This window comes from Myotis brandtii, unplaced genomic scaffold (genome assembly GCF_000412655.1).
Source record: "Myotis brandtii unplaced genomic scaffold, ASM41265v1 scaffold112, whole genome shotgun sequence".
In the NCBI taxonomy this organism is placed as follows: Eukaryota; Metazoa; Chordata; class Mammalia; order Chiroptera; family Vespertilionidae; genus Myotis; species Myotis brandtii.
This window is the reverse complement of record NW_005353838.1, coordinates 9,730,732-9,741,760: the sequence shown is the minus strand read 5'-3', so window position 1 is coordinate 9,741,760 and position 11,029 is coordinate 9,730,732. Positions and strand designations below refer to the sequence as shown.

At 40.6% G+C, this 11,029-nt stretch overlaps 1 protein-coding gene across 1 annotated transcript; it reads left to right on the top strand.

Annotated features, from left to right (window-relative positions):
* Nucleotides 1-7,264: 7,264 nt before the first annotated feature.
* On the top strand, nucleotides 7,265-10,114 carry LOC102247193 (tetratricopeptide repeat protein 30B). The gene has a single exon (XM_005857617.2). It carries the CDS (start codon nucleotides 7,525-7,527, stop codon nucleotides 9,520-9,522), a length of 1,998 nt encoding a protein of 665 aa, XP_005857679.1. The 5' UTR covers nucleotides 7,265-7,524; the 3' UTR covers nucleotides 9,523-10,114.
* Nucleotides 10,115-11,029: the final 915 nt, after the last annotated feature.

Genomic DNA, 11,029 nt, shown 5'->3' with positions numbered 1-11,029 from the left:
TAATATTTTCAACAACAAAGATAAATTTAAAAAAAGAAATAATCTTTAAATTTTTGTTAGTGTAATAACAATATTATTGGTAAGTAATTCAGTTTCTGTTTTCATGTATCAAAATTTTTCCACTTGCCTTAGGTCATTAAACAGAGTCTGCTTAATTTACTTTGCAGTACAATTATTTAAAAATCCATTTCTCCTGCTGACTCTTTGTGAATTGCAGAGACATAAGATATAGTTTTATCTCCAGTAGTAGTTCCCTTCAAGTGGGACTGAAATCTAAACAGATTTAAATATAAAGAAAAGTGTTTTAATTGGAAAAAAGAAAAAAAAAACCAGAAAGGGTTCATTAAAGCAACAGAAGAAAACCTGATTTGGGAACCTAAGAACTCTGGCAGAGCCACTGTAGCGAAGTTCCATGACCTGTTGTTCTGCCATGTGCTGTAAGGAACTCCCCAAACTCAAATGTACCAGGAAACTTAAAGGTTGAGTCTGGCTACAAGAAGGCCAAAATGTCCTAAGTTTCATAAGTGAGTGATAATAGAATAAAACACGTAGCTGGCAGAAATGAAATGCAGTGTGTCTGGAGAATTTCATGATGAGCACCTGGATTTAGTAATGACTGATGTCCTCCTTACATTGTTTACCTTTACCTCAGCTAGTAATTTGGGGTTGTACATCTTTTCTAATTTAATTTTGAATGTTGTTGCATATTTGGTACATTTCTCAACAGTGCTAAAGATGTTTATCTGTGTATTAAATCTATAACAATGTTTTGAATGTACACACTCCTACAGAAATGTTTCTTTTGTTAAGTAATTAAGTATTTGCTGTGAAAAAAAATGTTATTTGAGGCCATCATTTATCTTTGTATTTATTTTCTGTGTGCATATGTGTCTGTGTTACAATATTTTTTTCTTCAGATTTAGATTAAATCATACTGAGATGAATTTAAAAGGAAAGAAAGAGAAAGAAAATAGAAGGAAAGGGAGGGAGGAGGGAGGGAAGGAGGGAGGGAAGAAGGAAAGAAGGGCATGGTGGTGTGGAAATAAGAGGCTAGGTTTTGTTGGGTCTCATTCCCTTAGGGAAAAATTGCTTTTGCCATTTTATTTTTATGTACAATAATCTAAAAAGGATCTCCTACTGATTTGCTTCCTAATTATTGCTTTACACAAAAGAAGGGAAATATGTTTTCAATTGAGTTGTCTGAAGTCGCTCCCTTTGTGTAGATTTCCCAGGCTGATGTTTCATTGTAAGAATACATTATAGACAGCTTGGCCATTTCACAAGTAACTAATCCATGATTTTGAGATATTCTGCTGCTTTAAGAGACCTAAGTATCTTTGTTTTTAATAAAATGCTGAATGTTTAACTAAAGCTTCGGAATACTCTTTCTCTTCATAAGGGGGATATAAGGACTGAAAGAGGCAAGCATGCATCTGAATACCAACAATTTAAACTCTGGTGATCACTTTTAGCCCATTAACCTTGCCTGGATCTGTGATGTTTGCCTGTGTGAGAAGGATACTGGGACAGCCCTCTCCTTGGAACACTTTAAAAATGACAAAATAATTCGAATTATTGAAATTTTCCTAGAGGGAGAAGAGTCTGCAGCCAAATGCAGGTTCCAGCGTCCTCACAGATTGCTCAAATTTGCATGGGCAATTACACAGGGGGATTGCATCAATCCAGGGCCGTCAGCCACACTGATGCCATACAATTACACAACGGCTTCGGTGCTTAAACTTTAAAATTCTTACAGCATTGTGCCTGTTCTATTAGAACAAACGGCAGCAAATGACCCAAAGCCAATTCAAATGACTGAAGAGGAGGTGCCCAGGGGGTGAGGGGACGGAGTGGGGGGAGAGGGAAGAGGTGTAGTGTGGCCCCTACTGGCCAGCTTAAGCAATCACCAGTCCTCGGTGCTGGCTGCAGCAACCACTGGCATCTTAATCCATGCTTTTCATGTGTGGCCAACAATAAGAATCACCAAATTCCCAGAAGAGCTGTAAAGACCATGAGGGAAGTTAGGCAAAGCAGGACCTGGTCTCGGTACAAAAAGTACCCTTATAAACACAGGGGCTAGAGTAGTTCTTTGTTTGGGTAGAAGGTTGATTATTTTAAATGCCAGCATCCACAGTTGTGCCTTCTCTAATTCCTTTTATAAATCATATGCTGCTATGATCTCTGATAAATTAATTTAGATAACACCATAATCCCCCAAATATAAACTACTTGATAAATGATAGATCCTCCCTTCCCCCAACTGGTGGCGAAGTATTGAATGTACACACTCCTACAGAAATGTTTCTTTTGTTAAGTAATTAAGTATTTGCTGTGAAAAAAAATGTTATTTGAGGCCATCATTTATCTTTGTATTTATTTTCTGTGTGCATATGTGTCTGTGTTACAATATTTTTTTCTTCAGATTTAGATTAAATCATACTGAGATGAATTTAAAAGGAAAGAAAGAGAAAGAAAATAGAAGGAAAGGGAGGGAGGAGGGAGGGAAGGAGGGAGGGAAGAAGGAAAGAAGGGCATGGTGGTGTGGAAATAAGAGGCTAGGTTTTGTTGGGTCTCATTCCCTTAGGGAAAAATTGCTTTTGCCATTTTATTTTTATGTACAATAATCTAAAAAGGATCTCCTACTGATTTGCTTCCTAATTATTGCTTTACACAAAAGAAGGGAAATATGTTTTCAATTGAGTTGTCTGAAGTCGCTCCCTTTGTGTAGATTTCCCAGGCTGATGTTTCATTGTAAGAATACATTATAGACAGCTTGGCCATTTCACAAGTAACTAATCCATGATTTTGAGATATTCTGCTGCTTTAAGAGACCTAAGTATCTTTGTTTTTAATAAAATGCTGAATGTTTAACTAAAGCTTCGGAATACTCTTTCTCTTCATAAGGGGGATATAAGGACTGAAAGAGGCAAGCATGCATCTGAATACCAACAATTTAAACTCTGGTGATCACTTTTAGCCCATTAACCTTGCCTGGATCTGTGATGTTTGCCTGTGTGAGAAGGATACTGGGACAGCCCTCTCCTTGGAACACTTTAAAAATGACAAAATAATTCGAATTATTGAAATTTTCCTAGAGGGAGAAGAGTCTGCAGCCAAATGCAGGTTCCAGCGTCCTCACAGATTGCTCAAATTTGCATGGGCAATTACACAGGGGGATTGCATCAATCCAGGGCCGTCAGCCACACTGATGCCATACAATTACACAACGGCTTCGGTGCTTAAACTTTAAAATTCTTACAGCATTGTGCCTGTTCTATTAGAACAAACGGCAGCAAATGACCCAAAGCCAATTCAAATGACTGAAGAGGAGGTGCCCAGGGGGTGAGGGGACGGAGTGGGGGGAGAGGGAAGAGGTGTAGTGTGGCCCCTACTGGCCAGCTTAAGCAATCACCAGTCCTCGGTGCTGGCTGCAGCAACCACTGGCATCTTAATCCATGCTTTTCATGTGTGGCCAACAATAAGAATCACCAAATTCCCAGAAGAGCTGTAAAGACCATGAGGGAAGTTAGGCAAAGCAGGACCTGGTCTCGGTACAAAAAGTACCCTTATAAACACAGGGGCTAGAGTAGTTCTTTGTTTGGGTAGAAGGTTGATTATTTTAAATGCCAGCATCCACAGTTGTGCCTTCTCTAATTCCTTTTATAAATCATATGCTGCTATGATCTCTGATAAATTAATTTAGATAACACCATAATCCCCCAAATATAAACTACTTGATAAATGATAGATCCTCCCTTCCCCCAACTGGTGGGCGAAGTATGACGTAACCTGCAGCCCGGAAATACCTGAGTGACTAACCATGTACCTTATATGGACTATACATTGGACCAGCAATCCACACCTGCCAAATACCCTAACCCCTTGTCCTATATGGACAATGCAGTAAGCCACCAATCAGTGCGTGCCGAGTACACTAAGCACCCCAGCCCTTCCCATTCTGCCCCTCAAAAGGCGTGCCCACCCCTGCACGTGCTGCTGTTCTCCCCTTGCGAGACAGCCTGGCAGGTCCTTCTCCTCTAATAAAGCCTGTAGTCCTGGTTTTCAGCCTCTGTCTGACCTTTCAATAAAAAACCAAGCTATATTCAAGAAGAAAATAGAATTTAAAAAATTAATAAAACTGGAATTACCAGGAAAGAAGAATTCATAACGAGGTTAAATGTCTCACCATCTGAGTATAAATGTTCCTCAGCATTGATTTGGAATACAATCTTTCCAAAAGTCTTAAAAGATTAAACAGATACTCCTAAAAGTCAGTCAACTACATTACCAACTTGGCACTAATTTATTATTTTCTTCCCTGTTTATGGTGAAAGATGGGGGAGGGAGGAAGCAAGATAACTGAGCCCCCCACACTGACCATATTGTAGAAAATGGCCTGGAACAAAACGGGGGAAGAAATGACAACTGGAAAATGTCTTCCTTCATTAAGGAAGATGTCTGACCACAGCTATGGTTGTGGAGATGTTCATAAATGACCAATGTTTACCAATAGGATACTTACAGGATTAATAAGAAAACATACCTTCCAACTAGTTTTAATAGAAAATGACAAATAGATTAACAACACAAATAGAATTTGATCATTTCACACTTTGGCAAGCAGAAACATAAGCATGTTAAGAAGCAAAAATGCTTAGTCTAAATGCTTTTGGCTTCTATACATTTTGCCTAAATGGAATTCTTCTACGTGGTAAACAGGCCTCCCCTTATGCAGCAAAATCCAACACCACTTTCCCAAAGTAATTCCTTCCAATGAGGCACTAAATCATTTTATTGCAACCACTAAATTCTTTCTTATTGCTAGAATGGCACAATACAGTTACTTTTTTGATATATGCTCCAGATTTTCAAGATCCTGTTGGAAACACACTGATCCTTATGACATTTTATGTCATTTATTGCTTTCCAGAATTTCTATCATTAATTAAAGGGTCTTCTTTCACCATCTCTCCCCCTGCACACACACACACAAACACCCAAATCTATTCCCCAACTGCCTATAGGCGGCAAAATAAAAGTCTATCACAGCAGCAGTGATGGTTATGCCAATTTCACAGTGTGATTTGGGCACTCATTTCATTTTGAAAATGAACCTGCCCTCCATCTGTCTAAGCTGAAAGTCCTGCTTTTGTCAAGCCAGCACATGAAATAAGGGGGAAGACACAGAACAGCCTCCCTCCTGCCCGTTTCTGTTGCCACAGACAGTTACCAACACAAAGAGGGGAACCTCAACTGAAACCGGTAGGGATCAGAGAGCAGATAGTCCTTTATCTTTCTTACGTTTCCAAGAAGCCATTTGAAGGTGAATGCTTTCATGATGCAATTCTGAGAAACAGAGGCAAACTAAAGAGATATATAACACAATTTCCTGTTTCCATGTTCTATCATCTTACCTTGATTTAATAGCAACTCACCCAAAGTAACAGTTCATACATAAGGATTTTAAAATACGGAGCCTGAGTGTCCAAGGGACAAGTGTAGTTAGGCAGCTGTAGAGGTGAAGATCCTCCTCCACTCACCCTCAAATATTGAGCAGCACTAGCCAGCATCCCTCAACCCGTGTACCTCCCTGGTTTGAAGGCCCTTAAATGGTGCACACAGAGACTGGGTTGAAAGAAGCCTCGGAGTAAGGTTATGGTGATCCTCATCAACTGCTTTCTGTAGGTGGCCCAGAGCCCTACTCAACCCTGCTGAAATGGGTGTAGTTTGTCCCTTTCTTGGTATTCATACAGTGGAAGCTTCCTTGTCCAATTCCACCCATAAGAACACAGCTTGCCAATTTCTGAGCAAAGGAAAAGACTAAATTAGTACATAAAATCAGTTGCTTTATGATAGGAGCAATCACAAGTCTATAAAAGTCCCCTCCTAGCTATTCCAAGTGACTAGGAGTTATACCACCCCCACATTACTCCTTAACATCTGCTCACAGCTACAGCTCACCTTTCTATTACCCAAACCAAGTTGGTTGCTTTTTTTTAATGGAGAAAAAAAAAGGACACTAATCCATTGTTATACAACTTGGCACCAAACACTGAGCCCTTAAAAATTCACCTATCGGAGGTATATAGAATAGATTATTCATCAGTCACTATTTCCTACTGAAACTAGCTGTTCAAATATCATGGCACAGCTACTAACTATTTAACTGTGTGGTCTTGGGCAAGTCACTTGAACCTTTCTAGTAGACAGATTCTTCATCTGTAATATATAGACTACAGGGTGGACAATAAGATTAAAATTAATACATGTAAATGGTCTAATAGAGAGTCACATAATACAGTTGCTGTTGGCTCTGAAATTGTATATATAGAAAAGATGTAGGGGCAGCAAAACTATAGAGGAGACAGATAAAGGATTGTCACTGAAGTCTTTAAATATATAGCAAAGATGCTTTTATTCAAACACCGTTTTTCTTGGGTATAGACAGGTCAATACAGATCATGGAAAATCAGTGGGGATATAGGGAGAGTAAGAAAGATTTGTTTCTTAATTTCAATAAAAATTTGGAGGACCAGGGCAGAAAACACAGCCAAGTTTAAACACCAACATCTGCTCAGTAATACTTGTTTATTAAAAAGGGAAGTGGGAGACACTTGGATCTAAAATTTAAAGACTTTCATACCTGATAAGATTCACAAAACCTTTTTTTAATGGAGAGCTCAGTGGATAGAGCGTCGGCCTGCGGACTGAAGGGTCCCAGGTTCAATTCCGGTCAAGGGCATGTACCTGGGTTGCGGGCACATCCCCAATGGGAGATGTGCAGGAGGCAGCTGATCGATGTTTCTCTCTCATCGATGTTTCTAACTCTCTATCTCTCTCCCTTCCTCGCTGTAAAAAATCAATAAAATATATTAAAAAAAAAAAAGATTCACAAAACCATTTCCTGTGGAAATAGCAAAAAATAAGGACTCATGGTCTCTGCGTATTATGTTCTTACAAAGTGTGCCCTCAAGGCAGCTTAAAAACAGAAGTCTAGGGGAATTCAAAGGAAATATTCCACCTTTTCTATCCCATGAATTTACAAAAACAAAACACGAAACAACACATGTATGCAGCACGTAGTATATAGGACACACGACCACAAACCTTCCTCCCCCTCGCCAAAGACCAAGATGACACAAGTAGGAAGCAACTCATCTACATAGAAACAGAAATCCAGTGAAACCCCATCTGCCAGGCTGTGGCTCCCTCTCGCAGAGACTACATCTCCCAGAAAGCAAAGCGGCAAAATCCCAAGTGGCCTGGGGGCATTTGACCAGTGCATGCCGGGAAGTAGAGTTTCCGCCGCAAAACTACCAGGAGGGGATTCCTCTCTCTTCCCAATTCATTTCCTCCGCAAGTCGTCTTCGAGGACTGTATCAGTACTCAAGAGACCCTGTTCAGTGATTCCTTTATATTGCTAACGGTCTCCTTCCGTTGTAAAGTAATATCCGGGCTAGGAGTTTTCCGTTTCCGGTTGGCTTATTGCCTTGGTAACTGGGACGCACAAACATCTTGGCGGTTATGGCGGGGCTGGGCAGTACGCCGATCCCCGACGGGGAGTTCACCGCGGCCGTGTACCGGCTCATCCGGGACTCCCGCTACGCCGAGGCGGTGCAGCTGCTGGGCAGGGAGCTGCAGCGGAGCCCGAGGAGCCGCGCCGGCCTGTCGCTGCTGGGCTACTGCTACTACCGCCTGCAGGAGTTCCCCATGGCGGCCGAGTGCTATGAGCAGCTGAGCCAGCTGCACCCGGAGCTGGAGCAGTACCGCCTGTACCAGGCCCAGGCGCTGTACAAGGCCTGCCTTTATCCCGAGGCCACCCGGGTCGCCTTCCTCCTGTTGGACAACCCCGCCTACCACAGCCGGGTCCTCCGTCTACAAGCTGCTATCAAGTACAGCGAGGGCGATCTCCCCGGGGCCAGGAGCCTGGTGGAGCAGCTTCTGAGTGGGGAAGGGGGTGAAGACAGTGGGGGTGAGAACGAGTCAGATAGCCAGGTCAACCTGGGTTGTTTGCTCTACAAGGAGGGACAGTATCAAGCTGCGTGTTCCAAGTTCTTTACAGCCCTGCAGGCCTCGGGCTACCGGCCTGACCTTTCCTACAATCTGGCTTTGGCCTATTATAGCAGCCGACAATATGCCTCGGCTTTGAAGCATATTGCAGACATTATTGAGCATGGCATCCGCCAGCACCCAGAGCTAGGTGTGGGCATGACCACCGAAGGCATTGATTTTCGCAGTGTTGGCAACACTTTAGTTCTTCACCAGACTGCACTGGTGGAAGCCTTCAACCTTAAGGCAGCCATAGAATACCAACTGAAAAACTATGAGGTGGCCCAGGAAACCCTCACTGACATGCCACCAAGGGCAGAGGAAGAGTTAGACCCTGTGACCCTGCACAACCAGGCGCTGATGAATATGGATGCCAGGCCTACAGAAGGGTTTGAAAAGCTACAGTTTTTGCTCCAACAGAACCCCTTTCCCCCAGAGACCTTTGGCAACCTGTTGCTGCTCTACTGCAAATATGAGTATTTTGACCTAGCAGCCGATGTCCTGGCAGAGAATGCCCACTTGACTTACAAGTTCCTCACACCTTATCTCTATGACTTCTTAGATGCCATGATTACTTGCCAGACAGCTCCTGAAGAGGCTTTTATTAAGCTGGATGGGCTAGCTGGAATGCTGACTGAGCAGCTCCGGAGACTCACTAAACAAGTGCAGGAAGCAAGACACAATAGAGATGATGAAGGGGTCAAAAAGGCAGTGAATGAATATGATGACATCCTGGAGAAGTATATTCCTGTATTGATGGCCCAGGCAAAGATCTACTGGAACCTTGAAAATTATTCAATGGTAGAAAAGATCTTCCGCAAATCTGTGGAATTCTGCAATGACCATGATGTATGGAAGCTGAATGTGGCTCATGTTCTGTTCATGCAGGAAAACAAATACAAAGAAGCCATTGGTTTTTATGAGCCCATAGTCAAGAAGCATTATGACAACATCCTGAATGTGAGTGCTATTGTGTTGGCTAACCTCTGTGTTTCATATATTATGACTAGTCAAAATGAAGAAGCTGAGGAGTTGATGAGGAAGATTGAAAAGGAGGAAGAGCAGCTCTCCTATGATGACCCAGATAAGAAAACCTACCATCTCTGCATTGTGAATTTGGTGATAGGGACACTTTACTGTGCCAAAGGAAACTATGACTTTGGGATTTCTCGAGTTATCAAAAGCTTGGAACCTTACAATAAAAAACTGGGAACTGATACCTGGTACTATGCCAAAAGATGCTTCTTGTCCTTATTAGAAAACATGTCAAAACACACTATCATGCTTCGTGACAGTGTTATTCAAGAATGCGTGCAGTTTCTAGAACACTGTGAAGTTTATGGCAGGAATGTGCCTGCTGTTATTGAACAACCCCTGGAAGAAGAAAGAATGCATATTGGAAAGAATACGGTCACATATGAATCCAGACAATTAAAAGCTTTGATTTATGAGATTATAGGATGGAATATGTAGTCATGTCTGTTAATGGGCATGTTTGTTATCTATATATGGTATTCTCTTTTGTCTGTAGTTGTCCTTTGGTTTCTTTACATTTGTTGAAATTTTTATCCTTTAAAAGTTAATATAGTTGTAACTTTTCTTTTTAGTAATCTCATGAAATGAAATGTAATAAAAGAACTTGAACCCTAGAAGTGTATGAGAAAATTCAAAAGTGAATGAGGAAATTGTGTTTAATAGTATTTCTAGTGCCTGTGTTCCCTATCCTTAGCATATTTGTGCTTTGGTATATCCTGAGGGAACCCTCCATGACAATATTACATTATCCAGGGAATAGGCACTATTAAGTCCAGGATTCCGTTAATGTGTAGGACATCTGGGCATTAATAATCATTTCAAGAATATTGTGTTGTACTCCAACATTAACCCTTATAATTACATTAATTTGTAATGCATACATTTTGCATATACCTTCTAAGTGGTTTGTTTTTTGTTGTTGATGATTTTGTTTGGTTGGTTTTTAATATGCAAGACTCGGGGAATTCTTGTGCCATAACAAAATTGTGGTGCTATGGTGCGGAGACAATAAACAATTGACCAATTTCCATTTTTCTTCTCCATTTATTAATAATTTAAATATACAAACATGAACATAAGATATAATCATACTATTTTCATAATTTATCTTTAACATTAATAATAGCTAGCTTTAGACTAAGTTCTTAATTCTTATCCTTGTATTTCTACTTAGGACACATGAATCCTAGAACATGTTTCCATGTTCTGGCCTCTTGAAAATGAAAAAAAATTGGTATGCTGTTTCAATGATCCTATCAACCTCCTATCCTATTCATATAACAGAAGGAATGGTCTACCAGTGGATTCTGAAGTCATATCTGGTAGATTCATAATACAAATGTCATATTTAACAGCCTCTCAGTAGTGTTTTGGAGTTCTCACTATGAACCTCAATCATTCTGCTCAGGCATTTAATTTTCTATAAGCTACAAAAGCTTTACTATTTGTTCCACCCTCATGTCTGATAATGGTTTTTGGCTTTCTTACCTATATTTCACACTCTTAAAATCTATATTTATCCTGTGTTATTTATTGAGCTTTGTAAAGATGCAAAGGATGATAGTAATAATAAATATTCAGTTTGAGGAAGTTTTCCATTTAAGAAGAGAAGGGAGCATATAATATGAGCTAAATCAGTTTGCATTCCCTGCTAGTAACAGTCACCATGTCTTGCCCTCATGCAACAATTGCTAGGTGATATCTTTATATAAGCAAGGAACCAGGTACCCTAAAAGTAGTTTATATTCTACTTTAGGCTGTTAAAAAAGAATGTGACATGAGCCAATGAACTTTCAGAGTGGGTGTGTTTGCCTTTGATTGCTAGCCATGGCTGGACCATTTCTCAAGAAAGAACAGTTTCATTGTGCCATTACAAGATAGACTGTGTTTCCAATAAGACCAATTATGACCTTAATTGTATGGCTCCACTCCATTTTTTAGTTCT